The sequence below is a fragment of the Aspergillus wentii genome (genome assembly GCF_001890725.1).
Source record: "Aspergillus wentii DTO 134E9 unplaced genomic scaffold ASPWEscaffold_9, whole genome shotgun sequence".
NCBI lineage: Eukaryota > Fungi > Ascomycota > Eurotiomycetes > Eurotiales > Aspergillaceae > Aspergillus > Aspergillus wentii.
Window position 1 is genome coordinate 1,771,260 of NW_024467840.1, and position 25,614 is coordinate 1,796,873.

At 37.7% G+C, this 25,614-nt stretch overlaps 6 protein-coding genes across 6 annotated transcripts; 1 reads left to right on the plus strand and 5 right to left on the minus strand.

Annotated features, from left to right (window-relative positions):
- Positions 1–11,479, minus strand: ASPWEDRAFT_177389 (putative MFS monosaccharide transporter; the record flags this gene model as incomplete). Its single annotated transcript, XM_040831645.1, has 7 exons — positions 1–47; positions 9,519–9,815; positions 9,867–10,579; positions 10,656–10,849; positions 10,924–11,212; positions 11,285–11,362; positions 11,421–11,479. The coding sequence occupies 7 exons, from the start codon at positions 11,477–11,479 to the stop codon at positions 1–3; spliced, it is 1,677 nt and encodes a 558-aa protein (XP_040684416.1).
- Positions 11,480–13,185: 1,706 nt separating this feature from the next.
- On the minus strand, positions 13,186–14,670 carry ASPWEDRAFT_73103 (putative mitochondrial carrier protein). The gene is made up of 3 exons (XM_040839281.1): positions 14,521–14,670; positions 13,676–14,459; positions 13,186–13,388 (listed from the first exon to the last, which is right to left on the minus strand). The coding sequence occupies exons 1-3, from the start codon at positions 14,544–14,546 to the stop codon at positions 13,371–13,373; spliced, it is 828 nt and encodes a 275-aa protein (XP_040684417.1). The 5' UTR covers positions 14,547–14,670; the 3' UTR covers positions 13,186–13,370.
- A 1,104-nt stretch (positions 14,671–15,774) lies between these two features.
- On the plus strand, positions 15,775–19,202 carry spt16 (chromatin-remodeling protein SPT16; the record flags this gene model as incomplete). Its single annotated transcript, XM_040839531.1, has 7 exons — positions 15,775–15,954; positions 16,030–16,114; positions 16,179–16,300; positions 16,369–16,524; positions 16,576–18,007; positions 18,035–18,657; positions 18,714–19,202. The coding sequence occupies 7 exons, from the start codon at positions 15,775–15,777 to the stop codon at positions 19,200–19,202; spliced, it is 3,087 nt and encodes a 1,028-aa protein (XP_040684418.1).
- Positions 19,203–19,537: 335 nt separating this feature from the next.
- On the minus strand, positions 19,538–20,564 carry ASPWEDRAFT_120224 (zinc metalloprotease; the record flags this gene model as incomplete). The annotated part of the gene is made up of 2 exons (XM_040828973.1): positions 19,538–20,209; positions 20,277–20,564. The coding sequence occupies 2 exons, from the start codon at positions 20,562–20,564 to the stop codon at positions 19,538–19,540; spliced, it is 960 nt and encodes a 319-aa protein (XP_040684419.1).
- Positions 20,565–21,036: 472 nt separating this feature from the next.
- ASPWEDRAFT_121391 (CDC50/LEM3 family protein) lies at positions 21,037–22,545 on the minus strand (the record flags this gene model as incomplete). Its single annotated transcript, XM_040829074.1, has 6 exons — positions 21,037–21,136; positions 21,197–21,359; positions 21,410–22,130; positions 22,182–22,278; positions 22,338–22,374; positions 22,446–22,545. The coding sequence occupies 6 exons, from the start codon at positions 22,543–22,545 to the stop codon at positions 21,037–21,039; spliced, it is 1,218 nt and encodes a 405-aa protein (XP_040684420.1).
- Positions 22,546–23,826: 1,281 nt separating this feature from the next.
- ASPWEDRAFT_121489 (SWIRM domain-containing protein) lies at positions 23,827–25,002 on the minus strand (the record flags this gene model as incomplete). The annotated part of the gene is made up of 1 exon (XM_040829085.1): positions 23,827–25,002. One exon carries the CDS (start codon positions 25,000–25,002, stop codon positions 23,827–23,829), a length of 1,176 nt encoding a protein of 391 aa, XP_040684421.1.
- Positions 25,003–25,614: the final 612 nt, after the last annotated feature.

The window sequence follows — 25,614 nt, forward strand, 5'->3', positions numbered from 1 at the left end:
TTACAGGTTAGGTACCATTGTGAGATCCCAGGGTGTGACAACAGGCCCTAACAAGTATATTAATTAGGAAATTTAGGAGGCTAAAGAGGCTTCTATAAAAATATTTATAAAATTAATATACCTTTAAAAATATTAAAAATTCTTAAGAGAGTATAGTAGTTAGATATTAAAATATAACTCTAACCTTCTTAAATTACTAGATAAGGAGGATCCCCTAAGTACTAAGGATCTTTAAGAGCTAGACTATCTTACTAATAAGTAAGAGGCTACTTAACTTACTACTATATTAGATAATCCTAGTCTAACTTAAATAATAAATTCCCCTTCCTTCTAGGCTGACTTTAATCTATCTACTAGTAAAATTCTTTTACTAACTAAGGGTAACCTATTAAGTTTAAGATAGGTTCCTATATATTTTTTAAGGTATTATATCCTTTCTATTTTACTAGGTAAAGTAGTTTACTACTAACTTTTTAATATCTTAAGATTTTTTTAACTTTATATTCCTATTTATTATTATTATTAATTTCTATATTTTAAATAAGTTTAGTATTAGTTAGTACTAGTTCTAATAATAAAATATAAAAGACTAGGTATATATATTTTATTAATTCTAATAGTTATAAATAGTAGTTAACTAGTCCTATTTTTTCTTTAATTATAAATAGTCCTAATTTTTAATAGTTAAGTTTTATACTTAGTCTTTTTATTTTAATATTTCTATAGAGTAGGAATACTTTCCCCCCTTTTTTAAGATCTAGTCCTTTATTATATTTTTTATCATAGTAACTGACTATCTATAGATTTATAAATTCTAAGTCTATTAAGAGTTATTAGTAGTATTATTCTATTATTATTACTAATTATTCTACTTCTTCTAAGTTTAATTCTTATTAGATTAGTTTTCTAATAATGTTTAGATATCTATAGTAATTTATATAAAATAGTATCTATTTTATAATAGAGTGCATGAAGTTATTAAATATAAATTATACTAAGGGTAATAATTCACTCTAGTTATTTTATTAATAGTTAATATAGTATTATAAATATTATTTAATTATCTAATTAGTTTATTTAGTTTATCTATTTACCTATAGGTAATAAGTAGTAGTTAACTAGTAATAAACTCCTATTATCCTTATAAGGGATATCTAGAATTTTAAGGTAAAGAGTTTATCTTTATCTAAGGTAATATTTTCTAGTAAACTATAGTTTATAATAATTTCCTTTAAAAAGATAAATACTATCTATTTTATATTAAGTATGCCTTTTACTAGTATAAGCTAAATATACTTAGTAAGTTAGTTAATAAAAACTATAATAGTATCTTATCTACTTAAGGGTAGTAACTAAGTAATAAAGTCTACTATAACCTATTCCTATAGTTTTATAGGTGATTTCAGTATTTATATATTTCTATAGGGTTTATATCTTACTAATTTATCTTAAATATATATTTTATACTTTATTATATATTTATATACTTTTACCTAAAGGTATAGTATATAGAAGTTTCTTATAATATATACTACTATTTATTCTACTCCTATATATCTAAATATAGGGGTGTTATAATATATAGTTATGACTTTAGTCTATATACTTTTAGGTATATAGATAAGTCCTTTAAAATATACTAATCTATCATCCCCTTTAATAAATCTAGTATTATCCTTAAGTTTCTTAAGTATTCCTTAGGTTATTTAGTCTTTCCTAGTTTCTATAATAAGTTTCCTTTTAAATTTATCTAATCTAATACTTATAGTAGCTATAATCTAATATTAGTAATTATAATTAAAACTGCTATCTTTATTTTATTTTAGGATTACTAGTTTATAATATTTTCTATTAAGTATATAGTCTAGTTATTAACTAAGTATATCTACTTAGCTATTTTCTATCCCTTTATAGTGTATAATATAGAAGTTATATTCTAAGAGAACTTCTAACTATCTTACCTACCTTTATATTAACTCTTTAGTTATTATATAGAAGGTGAGGTTTTTATAGTCTATTTTAATAAGGATTTAATATTAAGCTCCTTTAAGATAGACTCTCTATATCTTAAAGGTAACTACTATCACTAGTAGCTCCTTATTATAGATATTATAGTTTAGTTTAGCTTAAATTAGTTTTCTTAAGTAGAATATAATTAGCTATAGTTTCCTATCTTCTCCTAGCTATATTATTCTTATGCTAATTATATAGTCTAAGGCATTAGTTTTAATAGTTATCTCCTTTATTAGATTATATTATACTAAAATTAGTATTTATATAACTTATTCTTTTAATTCCTTAAATACCTTCTGTTATTCCTAGGTCCATTTAAAAGTATTAGATTTTTTAAGTAGTTTAAATATAGGTATTATAGTTTTTATATAGTTATTAATAAATTATTAGTAGTAATTAATTAATCTATAATACTACTATAGTTCCTTAAGATTTTTTAGTATTAGCCAGTCCCTAATTACCTATACTTTTATCTAATCTATATATATCCCTTCTAGGGAGATTTAGTGTCCTAAAAAGTCTATTTCTTAGATATAAAATTTATATTTTTTAAGTTTTAATTATAGTTTTATATTCTAAAGTTTTATAAGTACCTTTATAATATACTAAATATACTTATTAAAATTATCTAAGAATATTAGAATGTCATTAAGGTATATAATAATAAAGATATTAAGATATTCCCTTAATACTTTATTAATAAATTATTAAAATAATATAGGTATATTAGTTAGCCTAAATAGCATTACTAAGTATTTATAGTCTCTATATTTTATTTAAAATACCATTTTCTATTCTTCCCCTTTAGTAATTCTGATTTAGTTATAGGTATCTATAATATTAAGTTTTATAAACTATTTTACTCCTCTAATCCTATCCTAGATCTCTAAGATAAGAGGTAGTAGGTATTAATCTTTAATAGTAATATTATTTAGTAGTCTATAATCTATATAAAGTTATAGACTATTATCTTTTTTTAATATAAATAAGATACTGTGTCCTACTAGTAATTATAATATTTAAATAGTACCTTTTACTAACTATTTATTAATATACTCTCTAAGTACTTTAGTCTCTTTATCTAATATATAGTAGATTTTCTTATAGATTAGTTACTTCCCTTTCTCTAGAGGGATTTTATAGTTATAAGGTCTATATTCTAGTAGTTATAATTCTTATAGTTATTTAAATAACTCCTAAAATATAATATATTCTTATAGTAACTATAGTAGTTTCTAGGAGTCTATTACTAGCTCTTTAGTATATCTATATTTCTATAAGCTATTATCCTAATCTAAGGATTACTCTATTAGTATATTAGAGTAATATTCCTTATTCTAGGAGCTATTAATAATATCCTTAATAATAGTTTATTTATAATATTTAGTTACTGTTCCTAGTGCCTATCTAGGTAGTTATACTAGCTATACTTAGTCTAAAGCCTTACTAGCTACTAAAATCTTAGTTACTTTATTACTAGTTATAATATTAATTACCTTATTTAATTACTTAACTCTGCTCTTAAGTTCTCCTTTATAAGTATATTATTAAGATTTAATAGTATTATCCCTTATACTTATTAATCTAGGGCATTTATAATTTACTAGCTATATTATATTAGCTTTCTAATTAATTTCTAGGTTATAATTCCTAAGCTAAGGAATCCCTAATACTATATTATACTATCTTAATAGTATTATATTAAAGTTAAGTTACTCCTTATAACCTATTATAACTAAGGATATAGATCCTAATTTATCTATAAGATAACCTCCTAAGTCTTCTCTATTTAGACCTATAAGTAGCTCTAGTTAAGCCTTCTTAATCTTAAGTATACCTAGCTACTATTTATATCTTAGATCTATATAATTTCCTATTATACCTAAGTTAATTATTATCTTTACTAATTATTTAAGTACTTTAATAATAAGTCTGAGGTAGAAGCTCTATTATATTTTATTTATTAATAGTAATTTTTCTTTCTTAAGCTTATCTAACTCCTTCTAGGCTTTATTTAAGATCTTATTAATTTATTTATATACCCTATCTTAGTTTTACTATCCTACTTTATATTAGGTAAAGTAATATCTTCTTTTAAGTAGTTTTATAATATATTTATTTAATTTAAAATTATCTTATAAGGTTCTTTAAGGTTACTTAAGTAACTTATAAAGTCTCTTCTAGTAGGATACTAAGCCTTTCTATTAAGTACTATACTCTTTATCTAAAGGATTAATAGCTTACTAAACTTAGTTAACTACTTTATTTATAGGAACTAGCTCTTTATAGTTCTATCCTAGTATATTCTATATACTAAAAGATTTATAGTGGATTTATTATTTATACTATGATAATACTAGGGTCTTAGGTTCTAGTCTTATACTATTAAATATATCTTTAATATTAAGATATCTTATATTATCCTAGTTATTACTATCTAATTTATTTATATATATTAGTTTAAGTAGGGCTAGATCCTTACTATCTAGTCTTAACTAATTATATAGTATACAGCTATTATCTAATACTAAGTTATCTAGATAGTATTCTACTTCTATTTACTATTTTAGTTATAGCTCTTCTTCTATTTAATTATCTTATATTATTTTAATCAGTTCTCTTTTCCTTATATTAAGTTCTTAATTAATTTCTTCTTTACTTAATATAGTACACTATTAATAGAGTTTCTAAAGTTATAGGTCTTTATTTATTACTCTAAGTTCCTTTATAGCTTAGAGTTATTTTCCTAGGTACTAATTTCTTTAGTTATATTATTACCTTACTTAGTAATCTTTTATTATATATCTAGGTTTTCTATAAAAGAAATAAAGCTTTTCCTTATATTATTATTCCTATTCTTCTAGCATCATGCCCTTTTATCTTATACTAGTTATATTAAGATCTATTAGTTATAGTCTATAAGGATCTATATATCCTTAGCTTACTAGTTATACCCTTTAGCTATTATTTAATTAATAATTAATTATATACTGATTTCCTCTAAACTAGTAGTTAGTATACTAATTTTTAAATTTATAAAGTTTATTATCTATTTTAACTACTAATTTAATAAATTTAGCTAGGGAGTCTAGTTATTCTTACTAAATAAGTTTTTCTTATACTTTAGGTTTTAGTATTTCTTTAAATTATAATATATATATATCTTTATTCTAATCTAAGTAGGATATAATCTACTAGAATTTAGAAGCTATTTACTATACTAATCCTATCTATTTAAGTTATTATAATTTCTATTCCACTTATTATATAATATTAATATTACTGAAAGTTCCTTTAAGGTGTTCTTTAAACTTAGTATAAGAAGTAAAAATTTCTTTAGTATTATTATCTTAATAATATAATAAGTTCTTTTAGAAGTCTTAGAGGAATAGCTTAAACTAATTAAATATATTACCTAATAAGTAGGTTAATATAAAAACTACCTTATTAGCCTTATATTAGAGTTTCTCTTTATTAATATTAAGATAGATATCTATCTGTATAAGAAATATTTAAAGATATAATCTTTTTCTAGTAAATAGTTTAGGTAGTTATACTTTAATTACCTTAGTAGTAAAGTAGCTCTCTATTATAGTAATAGTCTCCTAAAGCTACTTAATTATCCTTAAGAGCTCCTTATTACTCTAGGTTTCACTAGGATTAGCACTACTTATTAGGGTATTATTAGTTATAGTATTTTAAGTTAATTACTTAAGATAGACTAGTATTAATATTAGATATTATTTATATACTTATATAGATAGGTAATTAATATATTATACCCTAGGATCTTATAATAGTATCTAACCTATAACCTATAAGTTAAGCCTAGGTAATACTAACCTTATAACCTTAATCTAAGGATATTAATAGTAACTGGGGTGCTCCTAATAAGCTATAGTACTTAAGAAAGTAGTAAGGTAGTTAAAGGGAGAAGTAAGGCTAAGAAGTATATATACTTCTTAATTAAGCTAGAGATATATAAATAAGTAGGTAGAATAATTAGAGTAGTAGTAGAATAGTAACTATAGAATAATAACTTATATTAATTATAAAGAACTATCTAAGTATATAAAATAAGTATCCCTATATATCCTTCTATTATATCTATAGTCCTCTAGATAGTCCTCTATATAGTATGCCATTCTATATACTAAGATATATACTACCTATGTTAGTATACTAAATGGTATATTTACTAAGATATAGTACCTGTATACTATATTATATGAGTATGGTGGTGTTCACTAGATGATAGCTGTAAAGAGCATGATAATAGTAATTTGTAATTCTCTGCCATAAGAATATCCTTTGCCCTTGACCGCCTGATTCTGCCTGATGCAGTCACTGATAAAGGTGCCGTAACACTATTTTATATTAAGTATACTTTTTATTAGTATAAGTTAAATATACTTAATAAGTTAGTTAGTAAAAACTATAATAGTATCCTATCTACTTAAGGGTAGTAACTAAGTAATAAAATCTACTATAACCTACTTCTACAGTTTTATAGGTGAATTTAGTGATTATATATTTCTATAAGGTTTATACCTTACTAATTTATCTTAAATATATATTTTATATCTTATTATATATATATATATTGTTAGGGCCTGTATGATACACTGTACGTAGGAACCGCTGCCAAGACCACAACACAGATATGCGCACGTGACCACACGGTGCGCATCTCTGATCGCGGGTTTGGAAGGTTTTCCAAACCAGCGATTAGTTCTACTACCAATTGACCGCTACGTTTACCACGCTATCTGTATCGATAACGAGTCTGCATACTCGTAATATCACACAATCTCACATATATATGCTTTTACCTATAGGTATAGAATAGTGTGTCACATAAGTCAAGTTTACTCATGAGTAATGAGTAGAGTTCAAGTAATGAGGCAAGTTTAAGTTAAGATTCAGGACTTATACTATAAGTTTAAGCTCTAAATATTTTAAAACTCTACTCATAATACTAAAAATACACCTATTTTATATAGGGGAGGCTTAAAAATATAGTAAAATATAATAAAAATATAGACTCTTACTCTACTCTTACTCTTCTTAGTATGAGTTTAAGTCTTAAACCCTAACTCTACTTATGAGTTTAAGTCCTACCTTCTAACTTGACTTGTGAGTCAAGTCCTAAATCTCTACTCAAACTTAACTTGTGTGACACGCTAATCTAGGGTACTAGTGTGTCACACGAGTCGAGTCTACTCGTAAGTAACGAGTAGAGTTCGAGTAATGAGGCGAGTTTGAGTTCAGATTTAGGACTCGTCTTGGCATACGAGTAAAACTCGCGAGTTTCGAGTAATGAGTTTGAGTCCTACCTTCCAACTTGACTCGTGAGTCGAGTCCTAAATCTCTACTTGAACTCGACTCGTGTGACACGCTATAGGGTACTATAGATATCTAGAAGAAATATATAAAGATATTTATATACTTAGATAGTTCTTTATAATTAATATAAGTTATTAATCTATAGCTACTATTTAATTATTTACCCTAATTACTTTATATACTTATTTATATATCTCTTACTTAATTAAAGAAGTATATATACTTCTTTAGCCTTACTTCTCTCTTTAACTACCCTACTATATTCTTAAGTATTCCTAGCTTATAGGAGCACCCTAGTTACTATTAATATCCTTAGATTAGGATCATAGGTTAGTATTTCCCAGGCTTGACTATAGCTTACAGGTTAGGTACCATTGCGAGATCCCAGGGTGTGACAGGGGGATTCTAGCTTAATTTAGTAACTTATTTACTATAAATAGATAATTTTGTAAAGGAAAATGAAGGTACAGCAGTGGAGTAATATATAGACCTTTTTCAGCATTTAAATATTATATATATATATATATATATATATTAAAATATATATTAATTAGTGGCGGAACCCATATAAATATTTCAATATAAGCAACTGAAAGGTCTGCGCCGATCTGTTGCTTATATCAGCGGTTTACTGTAGTAAATACTCTGTACTTTTATGAATAATAAGAATAATAATAAGAATAATAATAAGAATAATAATAAGAATAATAATAAGAATAATAATAATATTTTAAGCTATGTGAATCTGATAGAATTTCATATAAAAAGACTACTAGTCTATTTTATATAGAGTATGTAGGGTCAATACTTAAGAACTGGGCATAGAGCTTAATGCCTAAGGTATAAACTACATATACAATAGATACTGAATACTTTTAAATTACTACACTAAGCTATATATGGAAGACAGGGTGTTTAGAACGAAAGGGGTGTCGGCAGATTGAAGGGGGGTGTCGCTATATAACAGTACCCTAAAAATGGTATTGAATTGCTGGATAATTTACCAATAAGATGCGGCCCACCCAACCTACCTACCTGGTAGGTACTAAAGGTACCTAAGGTAGTCAGTCACCTAACTACCCGTCTACCACCTTATCTAGATTTGACTAGGTAATCTTCGATGAGAGAACTTGACTAGGTATCTATAAAACGAATTTTACAAGCTCTTTAGCACGATCCAGGCAGCCCTCTGGTTTTGGTGGAAAATGTCATGAACTTGGCTAAACGTCGCTAGATACTTTCCGCTGCTCTTTCCCCCTCCTTGTTTTGCCCCTTCTTACGGTTTACTATATTAGTATACGTATATCTGGGTATCGAAGTTCGGCCCTCTAGAGGCCATCTAGGCAAACTCCTTCTTGGTGCATGAACAAGCGGAAGCTGCAGATATAACAGAAAATGTAAATGTGTCCATTATTTCCATGTTCAAGCCTTAATGGTCTGCAGTATGTCTCATTATGCAATACAATGAGACTTCTCAGCCATGTAGATGTATTTCACTAAATTTCTGGGGCATACTTCAATGAATAAACCGAACACGCGACATGGGATGGAAAATATAAGTGATTATGACCAGCCTAATTCCCATGGCCTCACCACTACTCTTCTAGGCACCCCAGGACTGCTTTTACATAAATCACATAACCACCACGAGAAAAGGACATTTGTCGCTAATGCACCTATGGTGAAACACCACCCAAACAGAGAGGCAGTGAATGAAGGTTGGTAAGTGCCTAAAACTGGAAACTCATGAGGCGCATCTTATGTAAATATAAAGCGACGAAATCCTAAAATAACCTGTTCATCCCTACCTATACCCAACTGAGCCCAAGACGTAAATATTCAATGAAAACAGGCAAAAAAAGGAAGAAAGAAAGAAAGAAAAAAGGGGGGAGGAAGTTAAATAATAGAATATGCAAAAGATAAGTGGTCGGGGCGTAAGGTCAAGGGGATACCTAGGTATACCTCACGTAGCACAACAAAAAGATGCGTATCGTAATATATTACCGGGGGGGGAAACAAGAGTCCCGTGTTGTATCATCCCAATCTATCGGCAGAACGTCATTCATCCTCTCCCTCATTTTGCCCGAGAGGTCTATATTGCTTGTTATTTGTTCTGTGTTCCAACCCCTTATGCCGAGTCAGCATATTTGATATCCAACCGCCAATCCCTTCAGATCTGCCGCGATCTTCCTCCCGAGAGCCAGTTGGACTGGATTCACTGGGGCCATCATTATTAATGCCTGGGGGGTCGATTTCCAACCCAGGAATGGCATTTCCTGCACCAGGTTGGGCATGCTGCCTTCGAATATCCAGGGAAGGCACGGGGGAACCAACACCCATGAGAGAACCACGCTCTCCTTGAGTAGTTGGTGTCGGCATGGCTGTAGTGGCATCTCCAAAAAGAATATTCATATCTTCCAGTCGGACGCCACTAGTTTCTGGGTATAAAAAGTAAACTACCAGGTGGAGTTAGTGTAGTCCCTTGGGTCTAGAGTAGTGAAACTAACCAAGCACGAAACTGCATGCACAAAAAAAGGCATGTACAAGATAAAGTCGCCATTTTATCGCAGCCTGAAGGACAGGTGTAACTTCCCCAACAAGCCAATTGAAAGCCCAGTTAGCGGCTGTGCTAAGACTGGCACCCTTGGCGCGAATGCTCAAGGGCAGGATCTCAGGGGGGTATAACCAAGGTATGGGGCCCCACGAGGCGCCAAACGCAGCATTGTAGATCATAACAAGGATGACTGTGAGGGTGGGTGTTGCGGCAACGTCGATATAGATAAAGTATGATATCAAGGAGAGCGAAATAATCATAGCAACTGCTCCAGACAGCAAAATTGGACGCCTTCCCCAGCGATCCACAAGGTACCACGGTGGAACAGTGGATGCGAGATATGAGATCCCGTTGATGCCAGTCATGAGAATTGCGTCACGCCCTGCCCAGCCTGCTGATTCGAAGACGAGGGGTGCATAATATGATATGACATTGATCCCGTTCAGCTGCGCTAATGCTTGCGCAGACATGGCTATCAGAACACGTTTATGGTATCGCTTGAACATATCAGCATAAGATCTTTGATCTTCTTGTCGTCCTAAGAGAACGTCCATTTTAATATCCCTGTATTCCTGTCGAGCTTTGTCGTTGTGCAAGTCTCCTTTACCATAAAGATTTGCAATTACCACCATGCCTTCCTCATCATGATCATTGTCCAAAAGCCACCTAATTATTATACATAAGTAAAACCGAGTTTGTTTGTTTTGTTTTGTTTTTTTTTTTTAAAAAAAACTGTACTTACCTGGGGGATTCACAGATTATGAGGCTTCCTAGGCCAAGAAGAGCACCCATGACACACTGGAACAACAATGGCAGGCGCCACGAATAGTTGCTGTCAATAAAGCTACAGAAATAGTCAACCCACACGCTGGCTGCATAACCTGAAATATTTCCAGTGAACTCGATACATGCCAGTTTACCCCTATTGTGTGGTGGCTTGTAGTCAAGATAATCAGCATAAGAACAAGACACAGGCGTGGGGAGGATTCGGGGTTGATGGCTATAAATACCGATATCTCAGATTGATAAACAGGCACAATTGTCGACAATGCCCCAACTCCCAGACCCGCGATGACACGACCAACCATCATCATGGGCAACCCCGTTGCGAATGTTTGGAATGCACCACCGATGAAAAATACAATGGATCCATAGAGTATAGTTTTGCGGCGCCCTATCAAGTCGCCGATCCGTCCCACAAGTAACGAAGATATGAGCGCTCCAACCTCGAGGATCGCGACAACTGTGCCGATTGCAGCCCGCGACGGTTGGTTAAAGTAGTCCTTAAAATACCAGCCTCTGCTATATTGTTAGAACGTACTTGAATCTACCACAGAAAGACTCGTGGCATTTTAGTGGAGGACAACGAACGTAATGATTCCAGACATGACCCCCTGATCATAACCAAATAGGAAAACGCCCAACGACACAAAGACACTGGTAAAATATCTATGTGTATATCAGTAAAAATAGCATGGAATATGGCCTGCGTATAAATATTACTTACAGTAGCGGCTTTCCGACCAAGCCATGTATTTGAGCAGCATGTCTATTATTTGGAGACATTATGATGGCCAGAGAGCGTTCTATCCGCGATATATACCTAGGAGATGGTCTGGGTATATTTATTGATGCCTTATCAAATTCGGCAAATCGGCAGCTGGCAAGCTGCTGTGAATATTGCACACGCTTTGGCTGCCTCGCCCAGGCCGTTTCACTGTTATCACGGTCCAGTGATGTTCCGAGGCCTATATGGAGAGGATCTTCTGTTTCAGCAAGCTGGTCGGCTAAATCACCAGCACCGGTCCAGATGGAAAGGTCAGATTCAGCAGAATGGGTGGAGAGAGAAGAACGTCGACTGTCCTTCTCGCTGACCGATTCCAGCAACCCGACGGAAGCTGTGGAGGCGGGTCCAGACTGAGTATGTAGGGACCGGAGGGGTATGCTTGGGGAAGTGCCTGATGAAGACGTCGTTGAAGGAATGTTGGCGGTAGTAGTGGGCTGATATTGACAGCCCTCCGCTGTTAAAAAGGGTAAGCAAATTAGGGGCAATAGGCAAGCGAAGAATAGCCCACGAGCAGGTGATTCAGTCACGCCACACTAGGCTAACCAAAAATTTAAGGCACATAGAAAATAGTATGCTGTCTATCAAACCTGTTCAAAGGGATGAATGATAGGGTGGCTAGTGTGTGTGCCCTTGGGTGAATGAAGTTAATGCAGCGAAACCTCAGGTCAAAGCAGAAAAGCCAAGGGGAAAAGGCAACAGTTTACAAGGGTACAAAAATCCAAAGTTACAATAAAAATTCCCAGGAAACCTCACAAGACAAATAAAGTATCTCTGATGCAAGATGACGGAGGTCGGGATTATTGAGCCCAAAAGACGGTCAGGTCAGCTGGAAAGCTCAAAAAAGTCGCCAAATTGGTCTGCCAAGTAGCGGACAACCAAGAGGCCCAGGCTAGCAGGATAAGACAAGGCAATATGCGTTAGAGGAAAAGTCATACAAAACACAGCATGTATGTTGGAAGTGTAGTGCTATGCAGAATGCAGAGTACATACAGAGAAACTAAGGCAGGTGGAGGAATGGAGTTGGAGAATGGGCCAGCCCTCTCAAATGACAGGTGCGGTTCTGGGGTAGGTTGGCACTACTACTACTACTACCTGGTAGCGCTGTGGGTACTATGTAGGTAAGTACTCCGCAGTCCGTACTCACGGTCTCACACTGTCTGGGTGGACTCAGGTGATAATTAGTGTGGAACATAGTACTAGGTACAGAGTACTCTGTACTCCATAGTTACTCAGTTACAGTAACTCTACCAGGTATATAAAAACAAACAATTTTAAACAGGTGGTCTACCTGTTTCATTATTTGCCTATATGCTGCTTATATATCAATACACATGACCTTTATATCCCGTCTACTTTAGGCTATTCCTAAGGAATCAGCTGCATCCATATATCAGAAATTAAATGAGATAAGGACCTTGCTTCATTAAAGAGCAGATATCATTAATACCTTCATAGGTAATTATAATGCAGAGTTACTATAACTACTCTGGTTGGTGAAAGTCACCACCAACTACCAACCAGTCAGCCTGATAGTTGCTATATACCACATATTAGGCAGGTAATACTGGGAACCTCTGTGGATGCTGCTTGAGTACCCTAGGCTACCTATTAGGTAGACAGAATATGCTAAGATACCTATCTGAGCGATGTAAAATTTATCATTACTCCTACCTATTTAATATTATTATTTACATTACATATTATGGAAATGTCCCTAAGGTATGGGAATGGTCTCACTGTGCTAATTGCAGACAGTCTTTTCTGTTGCTCCAAAATCTATGTTCTTATATCACTCGAAGCAAGCTCTTGTTATTTTATTTCTTCATTAGGTACTGTGATACAGGGTGTCTCCTCATCATGAGGTCATACTTCTGTATGGTAGTCTCCTACCTAGAATATCCGGGCTAACTACGATGCATTGTCTAAGAGGATGTACCTACGTCATGCTGGGTTTCTAAGGCTAGGGAGGACCCACGTCTTGCTTAGTGGAGATGACTATCTCTCCAGGCTGTAAGGTCTACTGCATATTCTACAATGTCTACCCAATATAGTATTCCGAAATTTTCATTTTAATGCATGGTGGTTATCTAAGAGATCTGCCTAGTTTAAATAAAAAGTTCTCAAGTTAAAAGAATGTCATATCCATCCTTTTGAATGTACACAGCATCCGCGAGATTGGCATACTTACGACGTACCAATTCAAATATCACAAGACCAGTGCTCGTGCTGGGCACTTGGCGGACCGCATTCGACAAAAACCCACGAAACAGCCATCTGCCCCAGCCACCAGCCCGTACAGCCTTCCTTTTGCATCGTTTGTATGTTTCCCGATATGCAGAGTAATAAAGGCGCAGCATTTGTTTCCTCGAAGGGTCAAGGCTGGCTTGACGATCAAGATATTCCAAGCGACCAAAATGAAGGGTTTGTATCACGCTGAGTGGGTGCTGTATCGCCTGCTGGGCTATAGATGCTGCGACACCTGCCATCATTAGAAAACATGGCTCCAGGGCGTAGTGGGGTTTTATTAGTGGTACACCGCGATCACTTGACCCAGATGGCTGCATTTTGTCAACATTATGCGCGCCCAAAGAGCCATAATATCCCGTAATGAATGAGTAATATGCCTGCGACTTAATATACTCGAACGATGAGAAAAAGATGGCATATCCCAGGGAATCTCTTAGGAAAGACAAGCTCCAGCCTGCAAAAATTCCACGTATGCCAATTTGCTTGAGTTTATGTTGTCCATAATGCCACATATGCCGGTATTGGCCATCGAGCATATCATTGGCTCGAAGACGGATCTGTAAGGCGTCTAAAGGTGCAGCAACAATTGACTGAATGGTACCTGCCGCAAACCCTGCCACAAATGTATCTGACGGAGGGGCAGGGGGGTATATGCGCCTAACACCGCGTGACATTGGTTCATGTAAGGCGCCGAGAACCTGAAGATAAGAGGTGTAAAGGACAGCTCCAATCCTAGCCATAATCATTAGGGTTTTGGTGATCTATAACGAAAAGACAAAACGAATACACCCACCCTGCATTTGCCAGAAGAGGAGGCATCACTTGATTTGGGATGAAGCGCCACCCGTATTTACGAACGGCATGGACAAGCAGTCCAGGTGTAGTTGTGTGCAATGACCACCCGCCTTCTCCCGCATGAGGATTGACAGCTCTTGCAAATGCCTGTTATGTTGAACCAAGACAAACGTATATTAGTTGACGTTCAAGGGTTGTCAAAGGCAAGTCTGGCTAAGGTACCATGTAACTGGAATAATAAATCAATCCAAGTTGTCTAACAAAGGAAGTGATTTACATACTCAACTCGAGTGCGAAAAAATGCTTTCGCAGGGGCTCTAAAATAGAACGAAACAAACTGTGCACTTAGAGCACGAACCCCAGCAGCAGATGCTCCAGTTGCTGCATTATTGCGAGGATTTTTTGGAGAAGAGCCTTGAAAATCCCAATCAGGAACATGGTCATCGACACACTTCTCGTTCCTCATGGTAAAAATTGTTTCAGATGCCATTATACAGATAAATGGTGGGGAAACTCTCCATCAGGAATCCAGTGTTATGTGAATGTGTAGCATATACATCTAAAGGGTCGAGTCGCATTCATGGTATCAGTTTGAGGCCCGAGAGTACATTACTACAAACTAATCAGCTTGTAAACAGACAATTTTCATCAAAACGGTAGAAAGACAGACTTGCTTTTTTTATTATTTTTATGAATAAATAGATAAATGAAAAACAGATAAAATGGGGTAGTTAAGACTTGGTCAAAAATATATCATCACCATAATAATAATTATAATAGTGACTATAGCTCTGCGAGACAGCTCAGTAATTCGAAAAATACCTTCGTCTTCAGAAAGGATGTCAATTGATCAATTAATAGGGACCCAGGTGTGGGACTTCGAATGGAATGTACAGAGTAGAGTAGTGTCTTCGAAAGGCGGTGCGGGCTGCTGGTATAGTAACAAACATTACAAACATTGCCAATTATGGGTTAGGTCAATCCAGAAGTGCAGGTCAGAGAACGCGCTTCGCCGCTCTCGCGTTTGCAGCTTTTAAAGATCTAGCTTCCTCCCTGTTGTTGTTAGGAACATACTTCATACTTATGTGCTCTCATTGTATTCTACCATCTAGCAGCAATAATTTACAGGCTACCATTTGCACTGAAGTGCTTCAGTCTTCTATGAAATTGCTGCTAAGTTCTGGAGAAAACGTGAGAATTCTCGAACTGTCAGGTAGAAGAGTCAAAATCACATCTCCAAACACAGCCCACCATGGCTGAGGAAATAGTGATTGACAAAACAACCTTTTTCAATCGACTATCTAGCTTTTATGCAGCATGGAAGGCAGACAAGCGATCAACCAACGCCGTATTTGGCGGGGTGGGATCGATTGTCGTCCTGATGGGAAAGACTGATGAAGCAAATTCATTCCAAAAGAACAACGCGATGCATGTATGTTTCATATTAAATTCCCCTATTATTTTTTACTGTTTCAGGACACTAAAATACTAATGTATGGAAATTTAGTTCTGGCTTCTTGGCTATGAATTTCCAGCTACACTTTTGATATTCACAACTGAAATGGTTTATGTTGTGACCACTGCTAAGAAAGGTGATTCTATATTAAGCGATACAAATGTAGGGCCCGGGATCTAACGCGGTATCATTCATTGCAGCGAAACATCTTAGCCCACTCAAAGGCGGCAAGATCCCAGTTGAAATTTTGGTGACAACGAAGGACCCAGAGCAGAAGATGAAGTCCTTCGAGAAATGCTTGGAAGTCATTAAAACTGCTGGGGTGAGTGCCCTTTCCGGCCACATAGAATATAACATGGTTAAAGACTGACTTGAATATATGAATGAAAGAAAAAAGTTGGTGTCTTACCAAAAGACACAGCGAGTGGTCCTTTTGCAGATGAGTGGAAGCGCGCATTTGCAGACGTATCAAAGGAAGTGGAAGAGGTTGATATCACGCCTGCTCTTTCATCTGCCGCTTTCTCGGTGAAAGATACTGATGAACTGGTGAGTCTGAGAAGGGAATATTATGGATTCAGAGTGACTAATGCCCCGAAGGTTTCTATACGCAATGCCTCAAGGGCTTGCAGCGGACTAATGTCCGAGTACTTCGTGGATGAAATGTCGCGCTTACTCGACGAAGAAAAACAGATGACACATAAATCACTCACAATGCGAATTGACGCGAAGATTGATGACGCGAAATTTTTCAACAAGTTAGCAAGATTACCAGCGGAATTCGACGCTCAGCAAATAGACTGGGCTTATGGGCCTGTGATCCAAAGCGGGGGCAAATACGATCTGAAAATCACAGCTACATCTGATAACAACAACCTTCAGCCAGGAATCATCATCGCGGGGTTTGGTATTCGGTACAAGACATACAGTTCAATCATCGCTCGCACCTATTTAGTTGACCCGAGCAAGGCTCAGGAAGCAAACTATGCTTTCTTATTGAGTGTCCATGAAATAGTCATGAAAGATATTCGCGACGGTACTGTCGTGAAGGATTTGTACAACAAAGCAATTGGTCTAATTCGAGCTAAGAAGCCTGATCTGGAGACTCATTTTGTTAAAAGCATTGGTGCTGGAATTGGCATTGAACTTCGAGATGCGAATATGGTGTTGAACGGGAAAAACAACAGAATATTGAAGAGCGGGATGACTCTTTCAGTAACTGTTGGATTGACAGACGTTGAAGATCAAGGATCAAGGGAAAAGAAAAACATTATGTATTCAATGGTTATCACGGATACTGTTCGTGTTGGGGAAAATGGTCCACATGTGTTCACCAAAGATGCCGGTATTGACATGGATTCAGTTTCTTTCTATTTTGGAGATGAGGAAGAGCCTCAAAAACCCGCCAAAGAGAAGAGAGAAGCCAAGTCAAGCGCCATTGCGAGCAGGAATGTGACGCGGACGAAACTTCGAGCTGAGCGACCAACTCAAATTAATGAAGGTGCAGAAGCTCGTCGTCGTGAACACCAGAAAGAACTAGCCACAAAGAAGACCAAAGAAGGACTTGATCGCTTTGCTGGCACTACTGGAGATGAAAATGGCGTCACCCAAAAAAAGTTCAAACGGTTTGAATCATACAAGCGGGATAACCAGCTACCAACAAAAGTCAAAGATCTGTCGGTTTACGTTGATCACAAAGCCTCGACTATCATTGTTCCTATCATGGGTCGGCCGGTACCATTCCATATCAACACAATCAAGAACGCTAGCAAAAGTGACGAGGGCGAGTATGCTTATCTCCGTATCAATTTTCTTTCCCCAGGCCAAGGAGTCGGTAGAAAAGATGATCAACCTTTTGAGGATTTATCGGCACATTTCTTGCGGAACTTGACTTTAAGATCCAAGGATAACGGTCGACTTGCTCAAGTCGCACAGGATATTACGGAGCTTCGAAAAAACGCATTGAGACGAGAGCAGGAGAAGAAAGAAATGGAAGATGTGGTTGAACAAGATAAGCTCGTCGAAATCAGAAGTACGTAACAATCCTCAGAGGTTCTAGGAATGTCTACTGACTTGTACTTAGATCGTCGTCCTGTGAAGCTTCCTGACGTTTATCTTCGACCACCGCTTGATGGAAAACGTGTCCCAGGAGAAGTTGAAATACACCAAAATGGTCTTCGTTATATGTCGCCATTCCGTAATGAGCATGTCGATGTTCTTTTCAGCAATGTGAAACACCTTTTTTTCCAACCTTGCGCCCATGAGTTGATCGTGCTCATTCATGTTCATCTCAAAACACCAATCATGATTGGAAAGAGGAAGACGAGAGATGTGCAATTCTACAGGGAAGCCACTGAAATGCAGTTTGACGAAACTGGGAATCGCAGGCGCAAGCATCGCTATGGAGATGAAGAGGAATTTGAAGCGGAGCAAGAGGAGAGGCGCCGAAGGGCGGCATTAGACCGGGAGTTCAAAGCTTTTGCTGAGAAAATCGCCGACGCTGGAAAGGATGAAGGCGTTGATGTCGATATCCCCTTCAGAGAAATTGGGTTCACTGGTGTTCCAAATCGGTCTAATGTTCTGATACAGCCGACGACTGATGCCCTTGTTCAATTGACGGAGCCGCCTTTCCTTGCCATTACTCTGAACGAGATTGAAATTGCGCATTTGGAGAGAGTGCAGGTAAATTTACCGCAATGGAAGTATATTGTGTCTATTGCTAACCCCCTTTGCTATAGTTCGGACTCAAGAATTTCGACCTCGTCTTTGTGTTCAAGGATTTTCACAGACCTCCTGTCCATATCAACACAATCCCTGTCGAAGCTTTGGAGGGGGTCAAGGACTGGCTTGATTCTGTCGACATCGCATACACAGAAGGCCCCCTCAATCTGAACTGGACTACAATCATGAAAACAGTAGTGAGCGATCCGTATGGATTTTTTGCCGATGGAGGTTGGTCGTTTTTGGCAGCAGAGTCAGACTCCGAAGACGGTTCAGGAGACGAAGAATCTGCTTTCGAGCTTTCTGAATCTGAGCTAGCTGCAGCAGATGAAAGCTCGGAGGACGACAGTGAATTTGACGATGATGCTAGTGCTGACGCTAGTGAGGATTTCAGCGCTGACGAGGAGAGTGGAGAGGACTGGGATGAACTTGAGACGAAGGCTAAAAAGAAAGACCGAGAAGGTGGCTTGGATGATGACGACCGCGGTAAGAAGCGTAAACGGTGAACAGACTTGATAGCTGGTGGTATCAGGTTATTGGATTTACTCTTTTTCTAGTCGGGGTGGGGGGCGTGGTGTTGCTTGAATTAAGGGATGGTTCATTTCCCTGAGTATGTATAATAATAAATTGTGAATCAAGAAAATTTGACACGAGAATACTACATTTGCATCCTCTAGATAGCTACCATTATCGACACTGGTATATATCTTGGTATAATTTATGACATGTTTTATGGGAGGGGAAGAACGAAAAGAATCCTCTAAGCTTAGTTCAATGCAATATATGAGTAGTAGGAACCCATTGACTGACTGAAATTCACTGTAAAATTATATTATATATATTATTTGCCCTCCCTCATGGATGACCACATACCTCTCATCCTCTTCATTTGACCAGGGGTGAAAGTCTCATAACACTCATCAGAGGAATAATCCATGAAATTATGGATTGCATCCAGACCAGGAGAATCTGGACATGAATTTTTGCGAGCAGGACATCCATCTGTGGGTATAGATTGGACTGGGGTGTCTGCAATATAATCACCGGGATTATCTGGTGAACAAGACTCTCCCTCAAATGTGTGAAGAAGGCCATTCCAGTGACCGATTTCATGGATTGCAGTGCCACCCCGATTATAGTGCATTAACGATCCCCCAGGCATCGTTTTAGCAAGCACATTGCAACCATCTTTGACGTAAGCACTTCGAGGGCTGCTTGCATTAACACTGGGATCAGGCAAGGTACAGAATCCCAATACACTGGAGGATAATTGATTCGAAACATGAGAATTGCGTTTGTTTTCGGGATTGACAGCTCGGGCTCCTGCACCATGGGATGCCTGGAGATTGGTTTGAAAATAAACATTGAGAGTACTATAGCTTCCCCGGCGAAGTGCGGCTTTCATTCCCAGATCATCCGCATTGTGCGCCCAGGTGTTGTTGACTGACCGAGTGATACCTTCAAGTCGATAAGATATTGTGACATTCTCATATGCATTTTGCAGGTAAGAGAGCTTGGGGTGGTCAGAAATGAGTTTTGTTGGTCAAATTCAAAGTCGCCGCCAGCGAAATACCACTAACCTGCTCATTAATCATGCCATCCGTGACTATTTCAGATTCCTCCTCACTACTCACGATGTGAAACCATGTCTCTATTTCAATCGGAGTCACGCGCTCTCTGCTTTCATGACCAACAACATACTGATTCATCTCATCTGCGCTCAAATGTTTATGTGCCGCTTTTAGCCGATCATTGGGCGCATGAGTGGCGCAGAATGCACGAGCATGGTGGCCAGATACCGTGTGTTGACACTGGATGGTGGCGATTGTCAGGATGAAAAGAAGCTGAAGGCCCCCAAGTCGAAACATATCGTCACTCTTGGTCCAGAGATGTCAGTTTCCCGCAGGAAACGGCTATTGTTAGGTATTAAACCAAGGAAATCGTTGCCAGTAGCTACGCAGAATGCGATCAGCTTCATGCGCAATTTTCAGTACCAGGAATGTTGTGCGCCACCGGCATTCTCTGGCAAGGGATCGAGGCAATGTCCAGTCGAAAATGAATTTTGTTTGGAAACCAACCACTAGTTGCTGTCCATCCATAATAAACCAACACTTATCCTGGCATGGAAAAGGAATTGAAGAATGTATGGGTACATTTCAATAGCAGCACATTAAAAATTGAATAACTCCATGTACGAATGACTCCTAAGCCAGACCAGATCGGCCGTGGTTAACCATTTTCTAATCCACGCGGCAGTAGCGGAAGTTTGGCAAGATAGAGAAATCTAGGGGTACATAACACAGGACATACAGCAAGAGAATTAGGAGTACAGTGGCAAACTCAGGGATTGTGTGACCCAAATCTAGGTTCTCTCCCTGTTGCAACAACTGTACTGTCTTGCTCCGTATTCCACGTTAAATAGGTGTGATCGCCAAGTTTCCTGGACAGAGTGAGTCGACGTTCAAAAGGAGGACAGGGGAGTGCCATTTAGCTTTCATACCTGGGCCTAAATAAGTGTGCAACCGTAAATACAGCTCCAAGCACAACACAGAGTCCACCGACAACAACATAGGCAATTCCCATAAAAGGGTTTTTGCCCCCAATGACGGTGCGGGTAGATATAAGAATGGATTTTGTACCGCCGTACTCAGTTACAGGGAAATCTGGATCTTGTTTAGCTCGCGGCCTCCATAGATGATAACATCAAACATACGGTCTTCAATTTCCAGCTGGTAAGTGCCCGATGCCATGGCCATGGTGTCATTTCTCCCAGAAAGCTTGCTGAAGGCTGGTAATCCTGCAGTTCTCATCCAAACCATGAAATCTTCGTCCTCATGGATATCAGAAAGGTTCTTGTCAGAATAGCCATGTGGGAACCGTTTCTGCCAGTTCGGTGGTGGCACAACCTGCCCTGATTGGTATTGTGTTTTCTTGATAAGTTCCCTGTCACTTTCCCAGGCAATACCTTTTTTTGTCATGACATATTGTGCGCCATCATTGGCGCCTGAAAGCACTGGGCTATTGATTGAATCATTGAAAAGGGAGTTTGCAATCAAGCCACAAGGATAATATGCTTTGTTTGTTATCGGGTCAACAGTAAGCGGATCGCAGGCGCTCCCATTAATTGTAGCATTGTCAACAGCTTTCCCCTTCAGTTGATCCAAGTCCAAAGATTGTACATATCTTCGGTGATTTTGGTAAAAGTTGGTAAGACGGTAGTACATAAACACAGGCGGTCCAATATCTTCTGGGATGTAGAACGATAAGGTGCAAATAGTTGCATTCGTATCATTTCGGGTGCTGCGCTGCCAGGTCGGAAATTTAGGTTCCTTTGAAGATCTGAAAGAGGATTCGAAGTTATTGCGAATCTGCTCTTCATGGGTCACGGGTGCTTTCTGGGCGCATTCAGTGTAATCTATTACTAATTCTTGTACCTTTTGTTGTTATATTAGAGCCAAGTAAGCCAGATAGGGGAGGAAGCTTACCTGTGAGCTTGCCCATATCAGAAGCCCCCCAATGGGAGCAAATATTATCCCAGCGACGAAAAATAGAGGCAATACGCTTTTGGGTGTCAAAATTGGTCTGTTCGAATTGCTGTCAGTTTGGAAATAATATAGAAATTCTCGAGATTGAAGACCTACTGCCAGGCTTTCAAGCGTTGTTGTCGAAAAGCAGTATCTAAATTTTCTACTGTGAGTTTCCAAGCAGAAAAAAAATAAAAAATTAGCAGCTTGCGAGAGACTTCTCACTGGCTGGCCTCCTGCTCTTAGGCTTTTTATCCCCATCCATTTCCCTCCCGCGGTCCTGTTCATCAAAAGATTCAACACCGGTTACCTCTGTTTGAGGCATGACTCCAGTGCTGTGATATTCTGGGGTTAAAATATAAAAATAACGAGAAAATGTTTATTGCGATTATTTGGTATGTTGTACTGCGAGGGAATATGACTTCTAGGCTCTGGCTTGGGAAGTCCTCCAGGTGGCGAGGGCGTGATGGTTATTTAATAGTAGACTACGGAGTACTATTTGGTAGCACATATTCCACTAATTTCTACCTAGCTACTCCGTCCGTCTCGCGGAAACTAGTAATTTTCCCTCTATTTTATGTATGGAGTATTCCATCCCATTTTATCTAGGTTAACTGTTATCCTTGTTGTATTAAATTATACATTAACTACCCTAGTTACTTGTTTCCTTTTCCTTTCTTTATATATTATACCTTCCTACAGTAGGTAATTAGGTCACCTATTCTTTATACCCCTCTACTGTAATCACACATTGCCTTCACCTATCTATCTAACAAGATAAGTGGTAGCTGTGGAAAATTATAGTAAATTAACTTGCCATAAGTAAGTGACTGATACATGGGGGGGTACCCACATAATGGTGGGCTAACTTGGGTAGTAACAAAAGATGTATGTTTATTACTAATGCGTGCAGGGAACAATTGACTCAGGGAGCATAAGGTTGGAAATTAATAAAAACGGTCTGGGAAATCTAATCCAATAATCAGTACTAGTACTAACCGTCTTCAAAGTATCTAGGTTGGTGTTACCTTTCCTTGTTTACCTCTGGGCTTAGTGGATGATCATTGAAAATAATCCGCCAAATCTCCCATTCCATCCCACCCATGCAGGTGATTGAATGATCCTAAAAAAAGTGACTAGAATTTACCAACCATCGTTCAGAATTTGACATTAGGAGATGCACCGGTTGTCCATGTTAAAAGCCAAGTAACTGAAAGTAGTGGTGACCAAAAAATTCTCCACTGGAGTTCAGAAGGAGACGGTCACCATGCACTAACTAAAGATAAGAAGGACAAACAAACAGGGAAGGCCAGTTATGAAACCACAACACTGAAGTTTAACCCCTGAAAACGCATTACTATGACCAACTGGTAAGCATAGGCCTGCTATGCTGGGAAAGGATATAACTAACATAAGAGCCAGGTACAATATCTGACTGTAAAGAGAGAAGACTAATCATCACAAGATGCAAGCAAGCTGGAAAAAGCATGCGTAGCATTGAAAAAAACTTCACTCGCAAAAAAAAAAAAAAAAATAGGAAGCAAAATAAAAAATCATGATGGAAGTTCATGGTAACATTCCCAGCCAATTTGGTATCCTTATACGATCATCTCCGAAAGTGTTGAAAAAGTTCAGGTTTAAACCAACCAACCCGCTCATATGCGGTCCAGAGTTTGCTGGCTTTGTTTACGTCAATCTTGCAAGCTTGCTGAGCATCTGTTTTGCGAAATTCTTTCCCAACATTCAATGCCCTGACACGAGCTTCAAAAATGCGACGTTTGCTGCACAAATATGTTGCGCATGAAAGCCTTAAGGTGGCAGCAAGATTGGTTTCAGCTGAGCAGAGCAAATGCCGATCTGGATCATTGCTCAAATCTAACATCTGTCCTTTCCAGTCTGCTTTTAATGCCTTCGCATTGCCACCAAGTGTCTCCAATGGAGGCGAAAAGTCCTTTAGGGAGTTGTAATCAGTGTCATCCCGGTTTGTGCCTAAGGCTCGAGGTGGTTTCGAGCTCGATGGTGGAGGTAAGTCAAAAGAGTCGACAGCCTTCTGCTTTGGAGTAGATTTTGGTGTACGCTTAACTCTAGAATTTCGTTGCACACGTGGTTGGGCAGTAACTGCCCTTTTTGCCGGGGCTGGCGCGATTTTCTTCAACTTTGCCTCTAGAGCTCTGGGGTGACAGCGATTCATCATGGCCAGCTGACGCTCTAGGGTTTCTCTCTCCTCTTTAGCCCAGGCTCTGGGGTTGCGGTTATACTGCGCTGAAACAATTGGCACACATGAAAGAGCCAACAGGTACTCATCACGTGTCGGCTTGTTCAACTTATTCTCAAACCTTGCCATGTGAGAACTGATATGTTGTTCAACCAGTGCTTCTGCTGCGGGTGGCAGCATGGGCCCAAACAGTGGCTCATCAGCGGCAACATCAGTTACAGAATTGTGGCGAGGGAAAAGAACGGGGTCTCTCGAGGAGCCAACAGCATCGCTCTCAATGTGCTCAGAAACGCTTTGCTTTCTCTTCTTATTCCCCGTGTATGGAGTAACAGGTGGCGAAGGCAAGTCCATTTCAGACTGTGTCCGCTTTCGATCAGCTGATATTGGGGGTAATTTAATGTCGTTGTTGAATGATGATTCCTGTGACATGGCAAAAGGTGAAAGTGCAGGGTTAAAGCTCTCCAGAGGTTTGGACTCTGGCGGGGACATGAGGCTGGAAACCGAAGGTAGGCGATTCATGTTGACTCTATGGCTTTGGCCCAGTGAAGTAGCAGAGAATGAGGTCATTGTATCTGGAAGGGAACGTTGTTCCCAGATCCTGATGGTGCAAAGGCACAGGAAAAAAATGGGGAGGGGAGTGGTGGGGAGGGAGGGGTATTTTGGATGTGCAGTATTATATCACAGTTTGCAGTATGCAAAACAGTGATTATAGGCCCTGAATGATGGTTGATGATAAAGGCTGATGGGATGTTGTTTATGGAAGTCAATGGAAGTGGGATAGCATATGTTGGCAAAACACACGTGAAAGTGATTTGTCAGGGACACCTCTTTGTCTTAAGTGGCAATAGGCAGATATGGCTTAGGTCTCGGCGATAAGGCTCACAATGGCTGAATAGTAAGTTTAACTGAATGCTCCAGTACTTCAGACATCAGGTACTTATATGTATTAGGCTGGAGAGATGAGGTGTGGAATATGGTTCTATTGACCCCTGGCAAATCCCAAGATGAGGAGGTGAACTATGAGTCAATGCGTCAGTGGTCTAACCTGATGTAAGTTGTAACATTGATAGGAACAAAACTGCGGGGTGGCGTGTGGCGGTAAAGGCATGCTACCATGTGCACACCACTGTAATAGTTTATGTATTGAAAGTCTAAATCTAACATAATTTTAAACAGTAA